This window comes from Elgaria multicarinata, chromosome 1, assembly GCF_023053635.1.
Source record: "Elgaria multicarinata webbii isolate HBS135686 ecotype San Diego chromosome 1, rElgMul1.1.pri, whole genome shotgun sequence".
Classification (NCBI taxonomy): Eukaryota; Metazoa; Chordata; class Lepidosauria; order Squamata; family Anguidae; genus Elgaria; species Elgaria multicarinata.
The window spans coordinates 21467302-21491695 of NC_086171.1; the positions used below are offsets into that span (position 1 = coordinate 21467302).

General features: G+C 39.1%; 1 protein-coding gene across 1 annotated transcript in view; it reads right to left on the minus strand.

Moving 5' to 3' along the window:
* Nucleotides 1–20412, minus strand: part of LOC134397854 (collagen alpha-6(VI) chain-like) — a 56477-nt gene extending 36065 nt beyond the window's left edge. The window contains exons 1-14 of the mRNA XM_063124843.1: nt 20322–20412; nt 17969–18619; nt 15267–15887; nt 11988–12548; nt 10357–10920; nt 8472–9047; nt 6277–6834; nt 5284–5633; nt 4911–4989; nt 3547–3692; nt 3266–3358; nt 1481–1534; nt 1327–1398; nt 1203–1229 (exon numbers count right to left, since the gene is read on the minus strand). Of these exons, the coding sequence (XP_062980913.1) occupies nt 1203–1229; nt 1327–1398; nt 1481–1534; nt 3266–3358; nt 3547–3692; nt 4911–4989; nt 5284–5633; nt 6277–6834; nt 8472–9047; nt 10357–10920; nt 11988–12548; nt 15267–15887; nt 17969–18619; nt 20322–20397 (4428 nt within the window). The 5' untranslated portion in view covers nt 20398–20412. The remainder of the gene's footprint in view (nt 1–1202; nt 1230–1326; nt 1399–1480; nt 1535–3265; nt 3359–3546; nt 3693–4910; nt 4990–5283; nt 5634–6276; nt 6835–8471; nt 9048–10356; nt 10921–11987; nt 12549–15266; nt 15888–17968; nt 18620–20321) is intronic.
* Between the last annotated feature and the right edge of the window lie 3982 nt (nt 20413–24394).

The window sequence follows — 24394 nt, forward strand, 5'->3', positions numbered from 1 at the left end:
TGCGCTAGATCTACATTACTGTTTTATAGAAGTATTGAAGTGCACTGGTAACTGCTGGGGCACTCATTACACATTGCATATATTGCTTTCATAGGCCGTTTCTACACCTGCCTTTTCCCCCGGGATCATCCCGGGATCATCCCTGTGCATCCAAATGACATACAGGGGATCCTGGGAGCAGGCAGGGACGATCCCTCCGTTTTCCTGGGATAATCTTTAGGTGTAGAAAGGGCAATAGTGTTATTTCCTGCTTTATATTCCACATTATCCAAAATAATGCAACAAATGTCATCAGCCAGATCTACACCAAGCAGGATATAACACTTTAAAAGTGGTATGAAAGCGGTACATAAGAGGCAGGAGCCTCACCAAACAGGATATAGCAGTATGAAACCGGTATGAAAGGGGTATAAGGCTTTTAAAACTTGATGCTGTTTGGACTTTATACTGTTACTTTTACCCTACCCTGTGCCTGTTTGCATTCTCTTCCCCTCCTTATCGCTTTACTATGATTTTAATAGAATGTAAGCCTATGCGGCAGGGTCTTGCTATTTACTGTTTTACTCTGTACAGCACCATGTACATAGATGGTGCTATATAAATAAATAAATAAATAATAACAATAATAATAAGGTTTGAGTCAATGGGCCCCAACAGTCGTCAGTGCACTTCAATACCACTATAAAGTAGTAGTGTGGCTCCTGGCTCTTATATACCATTTTCATACCACTTTCATAGTGCTATATCCTGCTAGGTGTAGACCTGGCCATCGCGTGCCCTAGGAGTTATAAATGCACAAGAGGGATATAGCCTCACCATGACAGTATTGTGTAGATGTGTGTAAGAAAGCCACAATGAAAAAAATAACAAGAGGGAGAATGGGGGAGCAGGGGAGGCAACAGAGAATGCCTTTCCCCTATACGTTTTCAGACGTATGTTTATGATAATAAATGGTGAATCTTCATGTGCTGGAAAGCATCAGTAGGGATGTTGGGCAGAGAACAGTTGATGGGGAATAAGTTAAGCACGTCCTCTCCTGTGATACAGCTCAAAATCTCTCCCACTATGCTTTGTTACACTCATTTGCATATCATGTGCAGTTTGCCTCTTGCTGACATTTCCTGCTCTCTTATTCTAGGAATAGGTTTAGAAATATTTTTACCCAAAAGCAAGAATTAGGTTTTAGCATTTCCTTACTGTACCTTGTATCCATCTACGCCTCTCACCCCCTGAAATATTTAAAACAGGTATTTATTTAATAGCATAAACAAAACAAAAATCAGTTTCTTGATGAGATTGAAGTAGATTGTTTAGGCATTTTCTTACCTTCCGTCCTTTTTTACCTCCTTCTCCATTGTGACCTTTTGGGCCCATTGGACCAGGGATTCCCCTCGGACCCTAAGACAGAAAGACCAAGAGTCAATGGAAACAAGAATCCTACCAAAAGTTGAAAGATTAGTTCTGAGTTTATATAACTTACTGGCTCTCCATCTTCTCCCAAATGTCCCTGACTGCCATTAAACCCAGTAGATCCCTGAAAATAAAATTGTAAATAAAAAGGTGAATATTGAAATTGTGTACACATTCCAATGAAGAATGGCTGGAGGTTTACTAAGGGAGTAACCCTATGCATGTTTAGACAGAAGAAAACATCCTACAACTCCCATTTCCAAATCAGCCAGGGCTTTTTTTTCTTAATTCCCACCAATGTAGTGGGACTTCTTTTGTATCTTTACTAATCTGCACTAATATAAAGGAAGCACATTACAAAGTTCTGAGTATGTGATACATTACTCCTGCAAGACTTCACCTAATACTTCCAAATAACATTCAATATTGTTGGAAGGAGTGTGGTCACATTGGCTCATACATTCATCTTTGGTGGGAATGTTCTACAGTGTGGGATTTTTTGTAACATTGTTGCTGATTACTTTCAGGATTTTTTTCACGTTAGACCATTAGTAGCTCCAAAAGTAACGCTGCTTCATCTTTTTGAGCCCAATGATACTGAATTCCTGCATAAAGACCTTCTTAAGCAATTGTATACACTGCAAAGTTATGTATAGCTTGTAAATGAAAGTCTCCAAAGCAACCAACTAAAAAGCAGTGAATTAATATATAAAATATATTAATATATAATATATATTAATATAAATTAATATAATATAATATAATATAATATAATATAATATAATATAATATTATATATTAATATAAATATATATTAATATAAAATATATTAATTAACCCTATATAAAATTTATTTATTTATATAGCACCATCAATGTACATGGTGCTGTACAGAGTAAAACAATAAAATAGCAAAAACCCTGCCGCATAGGCTTACATTCTAATAAAATCATAATAAAACAATAAGAAGGGGAAGGGAATGCACCAAACAGGCACAGGGTAGAGTAAAACTAACAGTATAAAAGTCACAAACACACAAAATGGCATACACCTGCAGAGACTCATTTTATATGTTGGAGTCTATAGTAGCTTAGGGATATGTTGAAGAGGTGTTTTTTTAAAAAAAATAACTTCAGCATTTGTTGATTTATAACACTTATCTGAAGATTTTTTAAAATACATGGCTGCTGATAGTTAAAATACATGACAAATGATAGTTTTAGCCTAATTTATATTTGCACTGCAGAATAATAATAACAATAATAATGTATTTATTTATTTATTTATTACCCACCTCTCCCTCTGGATCAAGGCAAGGAACAACATCAAATACAAAAATACTATAAAATACATTAAACTGTTTAAAAACATATAAAACTAATACATTATTAAAATAACAGCTAGACATCTTAAAATTCATCTGGGTTTGCCTGCCAGAAGAGATCAGTCTTTATAGCTTTTTCAAATTCAGAAAGACTGTTAAGTTGGCAAATCATTGCAAATCACATGAATATGTTACACATTACAGGTGGTATTAAAATATTTTCAAATAAATAAGTTTTGTCACTCTAGTTCCACTGGCAGAGCAGCCCTGCGCCACTTCCTAATGCCTTACAGATGGCCTCTGGGTATGTATAGCATTGCTGACTTATTTGATTAATATTTGAGTTCTCTCTCTCTCTTCCTCTCTCTGTGTGTAACGTAGCAATATTGTTCAATTTTATACACTTTATGGGGGATTAAAATAAAATAAAAATTAAAGTTTTAATAAAATTAAAATTAACAAACTGTGCATTTTTCTACCCAACCTATTTTTAACTGCATCCTGAATTAAATGATGCACAAAAATCCTTACCTGAGGTCCCATTTTCCCTATTCGTCCAGGGGATCCTTCCTCTCCCACACACTTACAATATACACAGCAACATGTTTTCTCAGCAATTTTGTCCTTGAAAAGAGGAAATTACCATTAATAGAACACTTGTTCTTAGAAAATTCCTATAGCTGTCACACTAGGAAGTACTGTAATCACTGTACCCCATGTATTACCTACTGTATATGCTGGTATAGTGTTGCAAAAGGATGGGGCTTTAGACCTTGAAATCTAAGACATTGGTCCTTCCCTTATGAACTTACCACATACTCAAACAGCCTGCTGGCAAGATTGTGTGTACCAATAGTTAATTGATCATTATATCCAAATCCCTTTCCAAATTCAATAGACAGAAGTTCATCAAAGTTGGTGGCTCCTTCCAGGACAACGGTTATTATTCCATTCAGTCCTATTTGAAACATTGATGATCATAAATATTTTTTAAATATTTATTTCTCAGACTATGATTTTTCACATTATTGTTCATTTCCTCACACTGAAGGAATGAATCAGATATCATGGTATGGATAATTAAATGAAGAGTGTGTACAGGGAAGTATGGATTTTGTAAAATCTGTTCTGTCTGCATTTAGCAGATTGCCAGGTGTCATCCCCTCATTGACAGAATCAGATTTTTTCTAAGTTCCTGAAATTGAGCAAATTCACATTTGTGCAAATTTGCACTTAGTGAAAATATGCAAATCCCTTCCAAATATTAATATCTTCATACCACTTCATAAGAGATGAAGGCAACAAAACTTATCACCCAACTTGTATTAATTTGACCAAACATTTTAGCACCCAAAATCTGAGCCCAATATCTCCCACTATCTGAGGCATTTTTGATACAAATAATGGAATTGATTGGGGGTATTGATATGAATAAACTGTGACAGTGTACTAGAACTTGTGCTGGCTTTCAAAAGCAGCACCATTGCTGGGAATGTGAGGCAAATTTTACTTACTGCCCATGAAGTGCAATCCCTTGATAATAACTTGTTATTACCCCGAGGGGTCCCGTGTTCATTTCCTTGAATAGAAAGGATTCTTTATATTCAAGGCTTTTTTTTCTGAAATGGTTAAAGTACCCTAGAGATGGTCTGAAAAGGTTGTCACACAGAGGAGGACCAGGATCTCTTCTCGATCATCCCATAGTGCAGGACACGTAATAATGGGCTCAAATTACAGGAAGCCAGATTCCGGCTGGACATCAGGAAAAACTTCCTGACTGTTAGAGCAGTATGACAGTGGAACCAGTTACCTAGAGAGGTCATGGGCTCTCCCACTCTAGAGGCATTCAAGAGGAAGCTGGACAACCATCTGTCAGGGATACTTTAAGGTGGATTCCTGCACTGAGCAAGGGGTTGGACTCAATGGCCTTATAGGCCCCTTCCAACTCTACTATTCTATGATTCTATGAAGGCACATGATTCAGAAGCCTTGCTGAAGCTAAAGCTTCGGTCTAGTAGTACCAGGATAGCAGACGTCCTGGGAACCGCATGTATGCCATCTTGAGTTCCATCAAAGAAGAATGTTGGGATATAAATGAAAGTTGTAGTAGTAGTTGTTATTATAGCAATAACTCACTGGAATGAAAATTATCATATTTTGAAGTGCTATAGTGTACCTCGTTTTCTCAATTCTTCAGATTTTTGTTCAAGTGCTTTTTCATCATCATCCAAGCCATCAGAGAAAAGAAGAAACACCTAAAAGAGGATTAGGAAGGTGAGACTAAAATATTGGCATTATATGACAAAACAGGAACCAAAATATATGTAGTATGGTGCAATTTCATTCATCAAATAGTCTGATGCATAACAAGAGTGAAAGAATGATCACACTTTTGAGAAATAGAAAAAAGGTTTAGCTAAGGTAACACATGGACCAGAAAGGAGACTCACAATGAATGAGATTCAGATTATTACAAGTTAGTTGGTAGGTGTACGGTATGGTATCATGCTGTATTTTAATACAATCTATTGGGCAAGAGAATAAATTACCTTGCTTCGGTTTTTATTATCAGTCAGATTTTGATTTTTTCCCCAAAGTGTGTCCAAGAACTGGACATTGAGATGAGAAGGACCATTGATCACAACGTTTTTGAGGTTCCCTAGGATTTTTTCATGGTCAACTTGGAGAGTTGCCAAAGGAGGATGGTCTGTATTTTCTATTGGGATTGCCACACTGAACTGTGTTTCTGTTCCTTTATTGCAGCTCACAGTACTTGAAGATGTAAAGCGCTTTAAAATATCAGGAAGGTAGGCCTCCAAAAGGCGTTGTTTATTGAATAAACGGTCTCCTGCTTTCTGAGATGAAATGTCAAATCCCATAACAACTTCCACAAAACATGCTGTTTTAGGGAAATGCAAAGAGGGAAATATCATAAATGAATTGTAGAAGTAAATGTTGAAGAAATACAGAGTGCAGTAAAAAGCCACATTAACAATGACATTAGGGAAACTTCCTGACTGTTAGAGCAGTACGACAATAGAACCAATTACCTAGGGAGGTCATGGGCTCTCCCACACTAGAGGCATTCAAGAGGCAGCGGGACAGTCATCTGTCAGGGATGCTTTAAGGTAGATTCCTGCATTGAGCAGTGGGTTGGACTCGATGGCCTTGTAGGCCCCTTCCAACTCTACTATTCTATGATTCTATGTTGCTGTAGATGAGAAAGGAAGAGGCTCAAGGCTCTTCTGGGCAGGCAGAATTAGTCATGTGGTTCTCTGGATTGTAGCCAATGGACCAAGTGACAATGAAAAGAAGGTTAAGATGTTTTGACTATGTGATAAAACTGAAGAACCTAAGTGTCACAGTGAATAAGGAAAAACAGAAGCAGGGTGAAGATGGGTGGCTTTTGTAAAGAGAAAGGAATGAAAGTTTTGGGATATTAATACACACAATGACTTTTCATATTACATTAGATAACCATGAAAATGGATTTTCTCATAGAAAAACAAAGATCTAAAATGGTTTTATTGAATGGAACTTACTTGCTTTAAGGGCTTCACACATGTTGTTTGTTATGCGTTTTGTAATATTTGATAGTTCAGTGTAATTAGCCACTGTGTATTTCCTGTCTGCGGAGTCGGTTATCTGTTGAAGTTTCATGTGATTGATATCTCCCACTCCAACCGCATGTATCTCCACACCTTCCATTCTCAGATCTTTTGCTGGCTCGGCAACCCTGTCATGTGATTTTCCATCAGTGACTAATACCAACTTCTGGTGGACATTTCGACGTACTCTGTCCCTTGATGATTTGAAGAAGGGCTTCACTTCAGTAAGAGCCTTTCCAATGTAAGTTTTGTTACCTCTCATCATTGAAACATTAGAGATTTTATCATTCAGTTCAGATTTGTTCTGATAACCACCCAGGCTGAATTCTTCTTGATACGTGTCACTAAATTGGGCCATGCCAACTTTTATATTGTCATAACCAATGAAATCAAGCAGTTCTTTCAAGAAGTCCTTCACCCTCTTGAAAATATCTTGGGATACACTTCTGGAACCATCAATCAAGAAAACAATCTCCGCTTCCAGTTCACATTCTGCAGGAGCAAATAAAATATAAAACAAGTTTTTTAGCGTTAATATTCTAGGAAAGGGCAAATAATGACTGTAATAAAGAATATGCTGTTCTACTGTAGTCATATTGTACTGCTTTTTCATAAAGGTCATAAATTTGACTTCACCAAAAACCAGGGCAGGATCTACACTACTGCTTTATTATGCTTTATAATGCTTTTAGCAGCTGTTAGGGCCAATGACACATTCCATATACAATTTTTAAACCCCTTTCAAAGTGTTATATATAGATCTGGCCCCAGTATTAAAGGGAGTCCAGCAGTCACATTAAGAGCTTAAAAGTGTACAGCATCAAGGACTTTGAGATGTTTTATTGTGCTGTGGCAGTGCTTTTCCTTTGTCTTGCACTTTGCACACCTGTAAGCATTATAGAAACAGAAAAAGATACTCTCTTAGGATAACTAGTCTCCAAAGGTGTATCTTAGGTTGAGAGATATTTTAGAGTTCACTGTTGTTGAAATGTTTTGAACTCCCTCACTTCCACATTCCTTCTGACATCTGGTCTCCGTCATCCCAGTGCCAACCATATATCCTATGGATGAATATGGTGATCAAAAAATGCAGGAACCTTTTTGTAGTCTGCATGTGAAACTGTAATCACAGCCAAATTTCAAATTCCCCCATACGGATCAAGCATGAGCATTAGGTGGTAATCAAACTGGTGATCTATTTATTTCAAATATTTATGTCATTTTCACCCCGAATACCTCAAAAGTGACTCACAAACAATGAACAGCCAAAAAATGTAATCATAAGTTAAAATAAATAAATAAATAAATAAATCCAATGACTACAACCGTCAGACAAAAATCAAGCTGTGATGAATAGAACTGATAAATCCAATAGTACAGCAGGACCACAATTCAATTAAAAACCTTGGTAAATAAAGAGGTCTTAAACTGGCAATTAGGGTCAAACATTACATTAATTGCATAGCATGAAGCTGAAGCTTATTGTTCATCTTCTCCCATACAGTCCACCCCACACACTCAGGTCCTCTGGGGAGAACTCACTTCAGTCAGCCAAAACTAGGTTGACAACTGTTACCCAGAGGACCTTCTCTTCTGTCACCCCCAGATTGTGGAATGGCCTGCCAGAGGAGATTCTTCAACTTAACTGTCTCTGTAAATTTAAGACAGCTTTAAAGACTAGCCTTTTCTGACAGGCCTACCCAGATGAATTTGAAACCTAAGAATTTTTAAAGATGTGTTGATTGTTATTTTGTATTGGTTTTATATGCTCTTTTAATTAATTTTATGTATTTGATTTATATTGTATTGTTGTACTAATGTTGTTCACTACCTCGATCTAAAGGGAGAGGCAGGTAAGTAATAAATTATTTATTATTATTATTATTATTATTATTATTATTATTATTATTATTGTGTGTGTTCGTGTGTGTGTGTTTTAAAAATTTTTAGTAAGTATGTACAGTGCTGGTTAGGATCAAAACCACACACACTGAAAGGAAAAAATTCTCTAATTTCCCCAGTGCTTCTGGGACCACAACCTTTATCCACAGTACAACTATTAGGTTATTCTATACTTGTTATTGGGGAAAAAAGCATGAACACAGCAGGAGAATGAGTCAATACTTTACCTGGCTTTGAAATATTACATAGTTCATCTGATAATGTCTTGGATATGTTTTGTAGCCCATCAAATTCATCCACATAAAACATGTATTCTTTTGATCCAGCCATGGTTAGAAGTTCATCACTCTTTGCTCCTTTTATCCCAATGGCATAGATAATAATTCCATTGTCTCTGAGTTTCTGTGATATTTTATGAAGGTGTTCCTTATCATGGGAATCACCATCAGTTATGATCATAAGAACTTGGGGGACACCTTTGCGTTTGCGGCTGCCGTGCACCGCAGTGAACAGACCTTCTGAGTGTTGAAGAGCCTCGGCTGTGTATGTGTTGCCTCCTAAATGGGCGTCATGCTGGATAGCATCAATGACTGCTGATTTTTTACTATGAGTATTAAGGTGGAACAGAGTTTGTGGATTATCTGAATACTTCATAGCTCCAAACTGAACGTAGTCCTCACCAACATCTGATTTATTCACAATGCCAATCATGAAGTCCTTCATGAGCTTATAGTCTGTGTCACCTATGCTTCCAGAACTATCAATTACAAATACAACATCTAAACGTTCTATCCTTTTGCACACTGGAAAGGAAACAAGATATAAACATCATTAATGAAACTGAGACGATATAAACATAATTAATCAGTTTGTTCATATTCAAATATCCCTTTGCAAATTCATTTCTCTTTACAATATAAAGTATGTATCGTTTCTTAATCGTGCAGTATTTTTTAGGAATGGGTTGGTTGTTGTGGACCACCCAAAATGGTCAACGTTTGTTTGTACGCTGCTAACCAACAAAATTTGTTTAAATTGAAGGCTGTGTACCAACATTTTTAAAGACAATTTAAAGAAGTTAAGAGTTTTACTTCCCATGAGTTATAACCATATTTTTTTATTCCACTGGGTGTTTCCATACATAGGACTAGCACTAGCACCCATTTTACTTTTTTTTCTGGTAAGAAAAAAGATGTAAGAAGTGGTCTGAAAACACAGGAGGGTTACAACTGGAAGATGACAATGGCCTGGTGCAGACAACATGCTAAACCATGCTGCTTAACCACAAAATGGTTAATGGAATGCATTAAGGTCAATGGATTCCGTTAACCATTTTGTGGTTAAGCAGCATGGTTTAGCGTGTTGTCTGAACTAGGCCAATATATGTTATTCCCCATAACATTTTATGAATGATGCAGTGTGACTGGACAGTAAAAGCCCCAACTGAAACACCTACAGTCACCTCTGGTAATACAGGTTTTTGACCTAGTACAAAATCCTGCCAACCTGCTTGCCAGAATCTGACATTGGATGAGTGCACAAAACATTAGCAGCGAACTCTCCATCAAACTGCCTCCAACTCTTTTAAATAAATAGAAAGAGAGGGGGCAGGTAGGGTAGGAGGTAAAGGGTCATAACAGCAAAGCAACAAGGCTGTTATTGAAACATTTCATTATTGAAACAAGGCCACTCATGTCATTATTGAAATGAGTGGCAAAAGGGATGATCACGCAACGATGGGAGAATGAATGTGTTCTTTTAAATAAATGAACTGGTACAAGACAAAACAAGATGGACAAATATTGATCCTCACTTGCTGAACTGTCATGGAAGTGGTGGGGTTGAACATAATTACAGAAGAAAGCATTTGAAGGACTAATAAGAATTAGCATCTTGGTAGGCTGAACTGTGGAATAAAATTTCCATAAAATTTGGTAGTTGTTGTACAATCCCTGCAACAATTTGTCCATTGCTAAAATAATCGTAAACTGAAATATTTCTGCTTGTGTAATTTCTCTTTTCTTCTGGCTCATTAAAACACCACTTATGGTTTTTTTTCATTGAGCAGAATACACACACACAGTGCATAGGAGCAAGAGAAGCAGTACTAACCTTCAGGTTCATATGGACTGCAAATGCCAAAAATAATGTCATTTTCTATCTGCTTCAGAATATCAAAGTTTTCCACATAAAACACCATCTCAGGTTTCCCACTTATCTCTTCCAGTTGTGTTTTATTGGAATTAAATATTCCAACTGAATAGATAATTATCCCGTTCTCTCTCAGGGCTGCAGCTGGAGTTCTGACTTCATCTTGTGCTTCCCCATCTGTGATCAGGATGAGAATTTTGTTGACAGAAGGCCGTGCCCCTTTGGCAGGTTCAAAATATTCAGAAACAAATCTCAGTGCTCCTCCAGTAAGCGTAGTTTCACCTATGAGAGACAGTCTCCCAATGGCCTCATTGATGTCAGTTTTTGCATAATACTTGTTGAGTGGGAACTCTCCTTTATTTATGTCACTGAACTGGGCAACACCAATCTGCACACGGTCGGGACCAACGTCAGTTTTGTTCACCAGCATCTTCATGAAGTCTTTCATTTTCTCAAAGTTGTCAGGGCCTATGCTACCAGAGCTGTCCATTAGGAACATGATGTCAGCCTTCATTTCTTTACAGGCTACAGGAGAAAAAACATTATTATTCAGTTTATACACTAATACACTTAAATGAGTCCATCAGAAATATCTTAGGAAAATCTAAGAATCCATCCTGAATCCATCCAGCTGCTCTCATCCTCCCTGTAAATATCCCCTTCACCACAGCGTTAATGTAACAAGAAAAATAAAAAGGTTGGAACTTTATGTTTCCTTCATGATGCCCTAGTAATTGTAAATATGGGCTTGGAAAGCAATAGATGTTAATGGAAACATCAAAGTTTGCTTGGATTTGTTTAATACATTCATCTATGAAACTAAAGTTCTGTTTTAAATCTGCATTTTAAATCTGTATTAGAGCGTCATCCCATGTACCCGTTTCCCTCGAATTATCCCCATAGTATAAAGCTGTCATTGTTGTTGTTGTTAGCTAAATCACACCCCGGGCGTCAGCGCTCCTAAGATCCTCTGCATAACAGGAAAAAGGTTTAAGGGGGGGAAATGTAAAAAAAATGATTTAAAAAATCAACAGATGACCCAATCCAATTCAAATTTGGTATGCTGAAAGCCCTCCATAATATCTATTATTGTGCCAATTTTGATGTCTTTATCTTTAAAACTTAAGTAGATGTAAGTATTTGTTTAATTTGAAGTTTAAAAATATCAAGTCATCCTCCAGTGGCCGCTCAGAAAACAAGAAACTATTTCCTCTTAAAGGGGTACTAAAATACGACACTTCTTTTGGCTAAGAAGCACAATTAAAGCAGGATGCATGGGAGTACTTCACAATCAAAGCAGATTATAAGGTGGAAAACTTCGTAGTCCTTTGCACACAATTCACAGTGATTGCACGTATAACGCTGGTGTGATGACGCTAAAAATCTCTGCATTGCTGTTTGGTTTTATCCTGGCTGTGCTTTGATATTGTACTTTTACACTGTGTTTTTATACTGTTGTTTGTACTTTGAATAGTCCTCATGGTTTTAATTTTTGTGAACCGCCCAGAGAGTTTCGGCTATTGGGCGATACAGAAATGCAATAAATAAATAAATAAATTTACAGGAAGAATTACCAAGGGAATTTCTCTTACCTTCTTCAGAGCATAAGTCTTGAACAACCTCATTTTTTATATCTTTCAAGGAGTCAAACTGATGCACAAAGTAAACCCTGGACGTTGAGCCTGCAATCTCATTCAACTGTGTTTTATTGGCTTCTTTCACACCAATAGCATAGATGATGACGTCTTCATTCCTTAGCTTCCTGGCAGGTTCCAGTACACCGTCATGTGCCTCTCCATCCGTCAGCACAATGAGATAGCAGGGCACTTTGCTGTCACGCTGCTTTCTTGCCTTTTCAAACAATGGCTGCATGGAACTTATAGCCTTTCCCGTATATGTATCTCCTATCAATTGCTTTATATTATTAATGGCTTTCTCTAAATTGCTGCTTTTAGTGTTCTCATCAAGTTCAAATTCGGTTCTATAATGATTTGAATATTGCACAACTCCAAATCGAACATGATCAGGTCCTACAGTAAAGAGCTTAACCACTTCCTTTAAAAAAGTCTTCATTTCATCAAAATCATTCCAATCGATGCTTGTAGAACCATCAATGAGAAAATAAATATCAGCCTTTTCTGTGCTTACACATCCTACAAGAACAGAGAGATTTTATATGACATTAGGCACTGATAATAAGCATGATAAAAGATAAGCATGAGGAAATGCAACAAAGTGGTCAACAATATAGGAGGGCCAGATACAGGTAGAGTAGAATGTTTGTAGCACCAGGAGAGCTTGACATCAGAATGTTGTTGAAAAGGAGTCATATAAAGAGGCATTAAAGGGAACTATTAAGTGGACCGTAAGTTTTCTTAGACAGTTCCTCCAAGACATATCATTAAGTTCCTGCGATGTTATGACTGGCAGCCAGCAAGCTAGTAAATTGGCAGCATAATCTATACTCAGTTTATTGCCTGATCAACACCAAGCAGGATATTGCACCATGAAAGCAGTATGAAAGGGGTACATTATTATTATTATTATTATTATTATTATTATTATTATTATTTATATAGCACCATCAATGTACATGGTGCTGTACAGAGTAAAACAGTAAATAGCAAGACCCTGCCGCATAGGCTTACATTCTAATAAAATCATAATAAAACAATAAGGAGGGGAAGAGAATGCACAGGCACAGGGTAGGGCAAACAGGCACTGGGTAGGGTAAAACTAACAGTATAAAGTCAGAACAAAATCAAGTTTTAAAAGCTTTAGGAAAAAGAAAAGTTTTTAGCTGAGCTTTAAAAGCTGCGATTGAACTTGTAGTTCTCAAATGTTCTGGAAGAGCGTTCCAGGCATAAGGGGCAGCAGAAGAAAATGGACGAAGCCGAGCAAGGGAAGTAGAGACCCTTGGGCAGGCGAGAAACATGGCATCAGAGGAGCGAAGAGCATGAGCGGGGCAATAGTGTGAGATGAGAGAGGAGAGATAGGAAGGAGCTAGACAGTGAAAAGCTTTGTAGGTCAACAGGAGAAGTTTATATTGGATTCTGAAGTGAATTGGAAGCCAATGAAGAGATTTCAGAAGTGGAGTTACATGGTCAGAGCGGCGAGCTAAGAAGATGATCTTAGCAGCAGAGTGGTGAACAGAAACCAACGGACTGATGTGAGAAGAAGGAAAGGCAGGAGCCACACTACTGCTTTATAGCTGAATTGAAGTGCACTGACAACTGTTGGGGCCCATTGATACATGCCATATACCGCTTTCATACCACTGTATTCTACTTGGTGTGGCTCATGCCTTTTATATACCGCTTTCATAGTGCAATATTCTGCTTGGTGTAGCTGGAGAGTTTTGTGATTCCAAACAAGTCCTCTGCATGGCTGGATCTTGGGGATGCTCTGGCTCAGGTGTCCCTACCCTGGCATAACCCCATCACCGACATAACTCAACTTGTGGTGGAGGCAGAAGTGGGCGGAATGGGGGGGAAATGAAAGTGGCCATGGTGGGATCAAGAGGACGCTTCAACATGCTACATGGAGGGAAGCTAAGTATCTCCATGGCAGAGCAACTTGGTGGCAGCACACTCCCTCAGTAACTTGCTCACAAACAGCCTACTATGTGGCAGCAGCATATCTGCCTTGGCTCTCCACAGGCAGCCCTCCAACAGGGGGCGAGGCAGACCACAAATGAGGCTGTCATAGAAGATGACAGTCTCCTATTTGAATGGCTGCCAGAAGACCATCCTCTACTTGAAGGCTATTTAAAGGGCTGTCCAGTCGGGTTTAAAGATCAAGAATGCTCAGGAGAAAGAGCCCAGGGGCCTTGAAGTTGCCCATCAACAGCACCTGGGCAGCAGACTGAACAAGGCACATAGTCCGCTTGTCACAGTCTTCCACAGTATGGTGAAATGTACTGTATTTCCATTTAAATTATAATAATTAGGTCTAAATTTATATCAATACATATTAATTAGCACATGCAAATGTTATGCAAATGGGTGTCCTCTTTTTTGTGATGCATGTCGTTTTTTGTTTTTTTTGGTTTTTTTTGCAATTCACATGTGGCCACCCTAATAACAGTTGTTCCTCTGTGGGGTTGCCAACCTTCTTGTTCTACACAGTGCCTGGACATAAGAGACAGTGATGTAACACATGAAGATATACCCTACACGGGGATGGAGAAAGATGGCCTTGAAGAACCATAGGAGCGATGAGCTCTGTCAAATACTTGGCTGTGGCAAATACTTTAGCATCCTTTAGCAGAGTGAGGTAATGGGGAGCATAATGGTTATATGCTCAGGACTGGAGGAGGGGAGGTTGGGAGGAGAAGCAGCAGCAGCAGGAGTGACAGCTGGACAGCATTTGCTGGTCTACCTCAGGTGGCAAAATGTCCTGGGGCAGCTGTGACAGGCTGCCTTTCCTTACCTATATATTGGTAAAACAAAATAATGGTTATTGGTGCCATTGGCAGCTTCCCATGACCAGAATAGCAGCTTCAGGGAGGCAAAATTTGTTAGGACCCCACCACTACCTCATGCATAGTGTACCCAATCCCAATGGACCTCTCCCTACAGCTGCTGTGAAAGAAAAAGACAACTTGTCAAAAGCGTCTAGTTTGGCGTGTCTGTTACATCAACAGAATCAGCATCATTTGTCTAGTGCTTTCAACCCTGTAAGTTAAGTTATCCCTATTGTAATGGGTGTGTGTGTGTGTGTGTGTGTGTGATGAGGCTGAGAGAGAGAGTGGTAAGAAACAAAACATTTTCACAAGCTGGTCAGAGCTGAGTGGTCTTTGCAAAATCAAAACAAGAAGCGGAAAGATTTAAGCAGGTTCTACGCAAACTGGATTACATCAAAGGCTTTACCTGCTTTGAGCTGCACTTTTTTTGTAGATTGGACAAAGAGCTTGTTGAATATTTCATTGAAGAGTTTCTTCTTAAATGTTTCGGATTGCTTTGGCAGGTCTGAAAATTTGTCCAGTTTTATGACATTCTTTCCTGGTGGATGTGATGTTATCTGAGCTAACTGGGTGGTATTCGCCCCTTCAATGCTTATGGCAAATACTGTCACACCAGCCCTTTTAAGGAGAGAAGCTGCATCAGTTAAGTTGTCATCGGAGGGTCTGTGGGTGATGATGGTGACTACTTGTTCCACTCCTAAAGTCTTTCTACTTCCAGCAGCCTCAGTAAAGACTTCTTTCCTGGTAAAATTAAGGGCAGCACCCAGGTGAGCTTTTCCTGGTTTGGGGGAAAAGCCCTGAATTACCTTCAGAATATCACTTTCCTCTGTTTCGGTGCTCAGAGAAGATATTACTTTTGGCTCAGAGCTGTATGCCACTAAGCCAATTCTTGTGCATTCTTTTTTCATATCAAGAGACTTTATCGTGTTTTCTAAGAATGATACAATATGTTTAGTGTTTGTGCTTGAAACGCTCTCATCGAACACAAATACGACATCTGCAACTGAATAATCAAGACAAGCTGGATCTAGGAGGAAAACACAGAGAGAGAATATTAGCAATGCCAGCTTTTTTCAGCCATTTATTTGATAAAGCTTTTCAGGCAAGCACATCACATTCCACACTTGTTTATTTGTGCATCCATCTATGCTTTATTTTTAATGCCATGTTTAAATATGCATTTTAAAATAGCTGCTTTGATATTTATCTCTCATTTAAAAACTATTTTAAATTAATGTTACTGTTTTTAAAATTCTTTGTTTTATCACTAGTTTAATTTCATTTGTTTTTATTATATATGTTGTGCTGAGTGCTTCAGCTATAATAGGGTGACCATATGAAAAGGAGGACAGGGCTCCTGTATCTTTAACAGTTGCATAGAAAAGGGAATTTCAGCAGGTGTCACTTGTATATATGGAGAACCTGGTGAAATTTCCTCTTCATCACAACAGTTAAAGCTGCAGGTGCCCTGCCCTCTTTTAAAACTGGTCACTCTAGTATAGCTCCTGCAGCTTTAACTGTTGTGATGAAGAGGACATTTCCCCAGGTTCCCCATATGTACAAATGACCCCTACTGAAATTCCTTTTTCAATACAACTGTTAAAGATACAGGAGCCCTGTCCTCCTTTTCATATGGTCACCCTAAGCTATAAGGTGTCTCAAAATAACAACAACAACAACAACAAATTCATCATCATCATCATCATCATCATCATCATCATCATCATCATCCAACTTCTCCTCCTGGACCAGTTTGGGAATGTGTACAGCAATATGGCCATAGGGATTATCTACAGCTGAGTAGGACAGAAGTGAAGTCACTATGATTCTATGAAGAGGAGGAGATAGGGGGTTGTAAGAAGGGACATAAGAATGCAAGGATGCTGGAGGAAGAAGGAATGGAGGAAGTGGATGATCTAGGCAGGGATGTGGAGGAAGCTGGAATGAAGATAAGGCTAGTGAGGCAAGATCAACTTAAGGCCCCAAATGAAAATGGTGGAGAACACAGGGGTTTGAGGATTACTGGGGGAAATATAAGGCAAGATAAAGGAAGGTGCTGCAAAATCATAAGGAACTGGGAGGGGAACTTGAGACTGCAACTCACTCACCCATGGCCTAACTGAAGGGCCATGGTACCAGAAAAATGTTGTGGGCATTTTGCTTGTGTTTGTGTAAATGCAGCAAAAAGCTGCATTTTTCATATCATAATTTGAATTAGCCACCTGATGGCAACAAACAGCTAGACAAATGTAGAATAAATATTTTGGTCATCAATGACAAAAGTATCAAAGGAAGCATGAGAGAGCATGCATGAAATGGCATCATGGCATTTATGTCTTACACGGACTTCTGTTGATGTTACTTTCTCAGCCCAAGAGAGTACCACACTGCAAGCAAATGTAAGAAGGGCTCTTGAATCAGGAATCTACTTTATCATAATATATTGCAATGTCCCAAGCCTCCTTGGTTCATCCTTTACCTGTGTATCTGTGAGATCACAGTCACCAAAGCAAGCTTAGCTTCTGGTGTCCATAGAAAGAGCTAAATGAGGATGTCCTGACTTTTCCACATTAGTTTCAGGAGAGATTTGCCAGTAATGTGGCCAGAACAATTGGGTGGTTATTTTGGCACCATCACAAGCCCACTAACCCATATTGTAACACGCCAAGTGCAAATCTGTCAGAGGGGAGAGATGTCTAAATGATGGGTGATGTTGGGTGCTTCCAGAGAAGGCTTTTGTGGCTCCATCATGCTGCCTAATTTAGATTGTTGTTTTTCAAGGGGGGTCCAGATGTCATCTTCAATTTGTAGCCCTCCTGTGTTTTCCCACAGCTTCTTCCATCTTTTCTCTTATTGCAGATAATCCGTTAAGAAAGAAAAGACAAAATAGCTGCACAAACCTTTTCATTGCTAATGCCAGGAACTCTTCTTCTGGAAGCACCTGATAAGTTAAATAATTTGGCATGTGGATTCTTCCACCATCCCATGCACAATAATCCAAACTGCAACACACCAGATTTGGCAGATTTCAGCAACTGGGGATGAAGGGGCTTTTTCACTCATTCATCAGCTCATATTTCTGGTTTTCTACTGCATTGTTTACCTTACCTGCTAAAGGCCAAGCTGTTCCGTTTAATACTAGACTAGGAGGAGCAGTCGTTGAGATGGCCGTGCTAGGTGGAGAAGTCGTTGAGATGAACATGCTAATATCCACTTCTATGGCATTTCTAATGACATCAGACATGTTTGCGGAAAACATTAGGAGATCCCTCGGTGTATCAAAATAATAGTAGAAGGGGTGGGTAGCCATTGCTTCCAGCTCTTGCAGAGATGCATCCTGTGTTCCCAAAGCTATGACCTTTATCCCCTCATCCTGTAATACCTTTGCAGCATCTTCCACAGCATCTTCTGACCGCCCTGAGGTTGAGACCACCAAAATCTGGTTTCTGTCTTTTCTTGGGGTTTTGAAAAAAGTCTCACGGACCGTTTGTATGGCATTCCCGGTTCTTAAAGATCCACCCCTGAATGTAAAGCTCTTTTTAATGTGGGTCAACATGGGGTTCCTTGCTTTAAAGTCATCCAGCTGAACTTCAATGTGCACATCGTCACTGTATTGCACAAGTGCAACACGATATTTGTTCGGGCCTATTGGAAGACTGCTGATTATTCTGTTCACAAACGATTTCACAGAGGGAAAAGCCCTTCTGCCAACGGCATCGGAGCTGTCAATCAAAAGGACAATGTCTGCAGACTCAGAGGCTGCAAAAGCAGGAAAAGAAAGTTAGTGCATTATTTATTTATGTTTTTATAAAATATTTCTTGGGTGCCTTTCAGGGCAGAAGCATGGAACAATAATACACATAAAACTGGTATGATATAAAGAACTGTAAAAACACACAATTAGAACAGTAAGAATACAATAAAAACAGCAGTAAAAACAATGAAAACATACTCAGGCAATACAAACAATGTTAAGTGGAAATGTTCATATAAAGATGTAAAGGGGGGAAATCTATACAAATGATTTTATTTATTTATTCTACTTTTATTATAATGCGTAATATTCTAAGATTTCTAAGAGGTTCACAATTCATACATATATAAAATGCGATGAAAAACCAATATAGAAACCATGAAAGATTAAACAAACAAATAAAATACACTAAAAACATTACAAGGAATTCATGGGGTGTATAATCCATTATGAGTCAGAGAAAGCCTGTGTAAACAGATATGCCTATCATATCTACAAATACATATATACAGAAATATGTTTTGTTCTGTTTTTGTGATCTTGTGGGTTTTTTTAGCTTTATACTTTGTAATTAATTGAAATTAATTTGCTTCTTCTTGAGACTTCTCCTAGAAATAGGATTGAAGGAAGTATGAAAATAGATTAACTAAATACATAATATTTTATGTATTTAAAATATTAAATTTTAATATTTAATATTAAATATTAAAGATTACTGCAATGCGTTATACGTGGGGCTGCCTTTGAAAACGGTCCGGAAGCTTCAGCTGGTACAAAACAGGGCAGCCCGTTTACTAACAGGGACTGGCTGGCGAGATCACATTACGCCAGTCCTTTTACAACTTCATTGGCTGCCAGTCCAGGTCCGGGCCCGATTCAAAGTACTGGTATTGACATTTAAAGCCCTAAACGGTTTGGGGCCAGGTTATTTGAAGGAACGCCTCCTCCCATATGTACCTACCTGGACCTTAAGATCATCTACAGGGGCCCTTCTCCGTGAGCCCCTGCCAAAGGAAGTGAGGCAGGTGGCTACTAGGAGGAGGGCTTTCTCCGCTGTGGCACCCCGGTTGTGGAATGAGCTCCCCAGAGAGGTCCGCCTGGCGCCTACACTGTACTCCTTTCGTCGCCAGCTGAAGACCTTTTTATTCACTCAGTATTTTAACACTTAATTTTAACTTAAATTTAAATTATACTGTTTTAACTCTGTATTTTAACCTTATATCAATTTTGCTGCGTGGTTTTATCCTGGTTGTGCTTTTTATATTGTATTTTGTATTTGTATTTTTAACTTGTTGGTTGTTTTATGATGGTTTTAATTTTTGTGAACCGCCCAGAGAGCTTCGGCTATTGGGCGGTATAAAAATGTAATAAATAAATAAATAAATAAATATAGGATGCATCATATTCCCCTGTGATCATTATGTCATTTACATAACTTTCAATTGAAACTGGTTTGGTTTTGTCTCCTTCTGGAAATGATATGTGTCACAGGATCAAATTTCTGAATCCCTGTCTCACTAATAATAATTAAATGCTGACAATAATATTGGTAATATCAACAACAGCTGTAGAGTTTTATAAAGTTTCACCTGCTAAAAAAATCATGACTGCAACAGAGGGGGCTTACAATCTACATTACGATCACATCAATGGAACAACCCATATTGAAATGAAAAATATGATCATTTTTAAAGGATACGGAAGTACCGGGTTTCAGTGTAAGAGAAGTCTGTATCCCAAGAATAATGAGGAACAAAGTCAGAAACATCTTCAGATTGTACATGGATGGTCCAAGAAATAGATCTAGAAATAAATATACATATAAAAGTTCCATTCTTTTGTCACCAAAAATACCACTTCTCTATACATTCAAATGAAATGCATTCACCAGGTTACAAATGGTTTAGGAAACCAGTTAACACTCTTTTAGTATTCAGTTATGTATAGCCTCCAAGACTTTCAACAGGATACAACTTACCTGTTTCTGACTCTAAAATGAGGGTGGGGTTGAAATGGCTTCTGGGAAGCAAATCTTATTCAGTGAGATGGGCTCTTTTCAGCCACAAGAAACTGATGAGAATTCAACAACTGAAAACATACACATTGAAGTAGACAAGCCAGTACCGATTAAGCTAAAATGACATAATAACTGGGATCCAAAGGGGCACTTTAGGCAGTCTCAGGGGCATGAGCTTAACTAGTGGCTTAAAATATTTTTCCACCTTTGAACATCAAGATCAAGCTCCCATACATCTTAGGCCTTAGCTAAACCTAAGGATTATCCCAGGCAAATGGAGCGGTTGTCCCTGCCTGCTCCTGGGATCCCCTGTGTATCATTTGGATGGACAAGGATGATCCCGGGACGATCCCGGGATATAGGCCTGGTCTAGCCATGGCCTTAGAAGCTGTTTTGGAGATTCCCCTCAATTTCAAAAGCAATTTGCCATGTGGCATGATTTAAGAAACACAAGCTTTGAGTGTTCAGAACTAATTGTGCAGTACTTTGGATCCTCACCAGTATCTGGTACATTTTAGCATCCCTTTTTGTTTGCTGATTTTATAATGTGATCAACTGTGCAGACAAAAAGAACAATAAAAACAGAGCCCAGTGACATAGAATCTGTGATATATTTTTTTTACTGCACTTAGATTTATGAAAAGAAATAGAAGACAATCAGGATGTATTGTTTCGACCTTCTGATGAGAAGGATGGAATCCGAGAATGTGATGACAATCAGACAAATCTTTCTGTCAAGGTTTAGTGCAGGTGAAGTATTTGTGGTCAGCTGGACCCAGAGGTTCAACTAAAGTCACTAAGTAGGGGAAAATAATGTATTCATCACAGCAGCTCCTCTTGATTGTGGTAGCTGTACTCTCTCCTTTATACTTCTTCTGTCCTTTTTGCTTCAGGACATGCCCATTCTTTTGCTCTTAGTGGGCCTGCTCTTCTACCACCTCTTCTGAACATGAGGGCCATTGCAGTACTGGCCCTACCATTAGGCAGACTGAGGCAGCCACCTCAGACAGCTGGTTTGTGGTGTCATGAAAAGGAAGTAAATTTTTAGTTACATTAGGGTGACCATATGAAAAGGAGGACAGGGCTCCTGTATCTTTAACACTTGTATTGAAAAGGAATTTCAGCAGGTGTCATTTGTATATATGGAGAACCTGGTGAAATTTCCTCTTCATCACAACAGTTAAAGATGCAGGAGCCCTGCCTAGCATGACCAGATACAAAAGAGGGCAGGGTTCCTGCAACTTTAACTGTTGGGATGAAGAGGGAATTTCACCAGGTGCTGCATGCATACAAATGATACCTGCTGAAATTCCCTTTTCAGCACAACTGTTAAAGATACAGGAGCCCTGTCCATGGTCAGCCTAACATTATGCCACAAGTGCAAAAATGATTTGTCCATCCTTAAGTATTATGTACCCTTGTGGGGTGGGGGGACCAGGAGGACAGGGGCACCATTTGTTGCTTTTCTCAGGCCCCAGGCCACTGGCATTCTTCTCTGCCTCCATTTCCTGACCAAGCTAGTAGGCCACTCCCTTGATCACAACAGGCTTGCTGCTCTCCTTTCATACCACCATTATTATACTATTCCCCTGGCTTACAGGCCGATTCTACTGGTGGTGGTCACATACATTGCCCTCTATCTCTGCCCTTTGTCTTTCTTGGTCCATGGGCTATAATTAGTAGATGCCATTGTTTCCCCTGGGATGGGAAAACAGATGTAAATTCAGAACTTAGAAACCATATATACTCATTTTACAGTATGAGTCCTTCTTCTCACCTCAGGACTATCACACATGTCATTCATGTAAACAAAGAAGAAGCCCATTATGACAGCATGGAAGAAACAGAATTTCTCCCACAATTTGACAAATTAAAAACTTGTTCTCCATTTCCCTCATCCTTGTTAGGCTTAAACTCTATTTACCCTAACATTCTTTTGACCTGGCTCATGTTCTGTCATGTTCTTTCTCTCCCTTCACCACCTTCAAAATGTATATATCCAGCGACTGTTTCAAACATACACATTTCAGTTTGAAATTCATCCATAAACATCCCCTTGACGGTAATCATTTGATCACCAGCTTCAAAATATGATGTCATGTCAGATGTGAAGATTATTTTTTTCTTTTGCCAAATTTTAATTAGATTTCTTTGAAACTGAAAGCCCCTCACTCAAGCCAGTTTTCATTCTGCAGGAAAGGCTGTTTGCAAGCCACAGATGTTCCTGCAGATGTGTGCTTTCTGTCCTTGCTTTCCATAAAATGGGAACAGGGACAACAAAAACGGCATAATGAAACCTCTTCACCCATGAAGGTGTTTCTCAAGTTTTATAAACTCAAGCCCTCTTCTAAACTTATGCAGCCTTTTAGTACTCCCGTTAACTCAACTGAAAACATTTGTGTGCAAAGATCCTGATGTGCATCTGTGCTCTATTTATGGGAATTTGTAGACCAGGAAAAGGGATATTTTAAAAACAGAAATAGGGCATGTCTACACCATGCCTATATCCCAGGGTAGTCCTTGGGTCATACCTATGCATCCACATGCATCCTGGTTGCGCTTTTTATACTGTATTTCGTAATTGTGTTTTAACCTGTTGGGTGTTTTACTGTGGTTTTAATTTTTGTGAACCACCCAGAGAGCTTCGGCTATTGGGCGGTATAAAAATGTAATAAATAAATAATAATAATAAATAAATAAATAAATAAATCCACATGACACACAGGGGATTCTGGGGGCAACCTGAGACTAGCAAGGACTTACACACACACACACACACCGGGATATCAGGAACTGTGGAAAACCCAACTTTTCTGCGGTTCCAGGACCATCCTGTGGAGCGCAGCCATGTGGCTGCTGCTCCCAAGTTGTCTTGTCCTCCTCACAAGGGTATAAAATGGGCACAGAGCTGCACAGCGGCAGTCCATACCCATTGGGGATGGGAGGAGGGGAGCGAGGTCAGTTTCCCCCCCCCCTTACTTTTGGCGCTTGAGCATGAGTGCGCTCCTCTCATGTGTGTTCTTTTAAAATGGCGGCCGCGATGTCCTTCCGGGATGTTGCATGGCTGTCCAAACACCCAGGGAGGATGGTGGATACCAGTAAGTCTGCAATCCTCCCCCTACACCCTTGTGGTGTATTTATTTATTTATTATTTTATTTATCACCTGCCTTTTTTCCACCAAGGAACCCAAGGCAGCGTACATAATCCTCTTCCTCTCCATTTTATTCTCACAACAACACCCCTGTGAGGTAGGTTGGGCTCAGAAGCTGTGACTGGCCCAAAGTTGCCCAGTAGGTTTCCATGGCTGACTGGGGACTAGAACCTGGATCTCCTGAATCCCAGTCCAACACTTTAGCCACTACACCACACTGACTCTCACACCACACTGGCAGACATGCCCATGGTCCCCCTTCTTTGTCTTAACTCTGTCATCTTAATTCTCTTGTTCCTTACATGCCTGACTTACACAATCAGCCCTTTGTAGGAAAGCTGGGCAACTGACTACCTGATGAGCAGCTAGAGGCCAGGTCACCAGAGCTGTAGGAAAGGGGGAAGTTAAGATGCAAGGATATCTGAGCTGTCTTGAGGGAGAGGTGTTCTGGCAATAGCAGCATCTATCTGCAAATCTAGCTGGATGGAAGGAACAGCTTCAGAGAAAAGCCCTGCAGCTGTGGATTAGAACAGGGCGAAACAACATCTCTCTTCCATTGCAGCAATTTCTTGATTGTTTTGGAGGAACAGCAAGACAGGATCTCATACCTA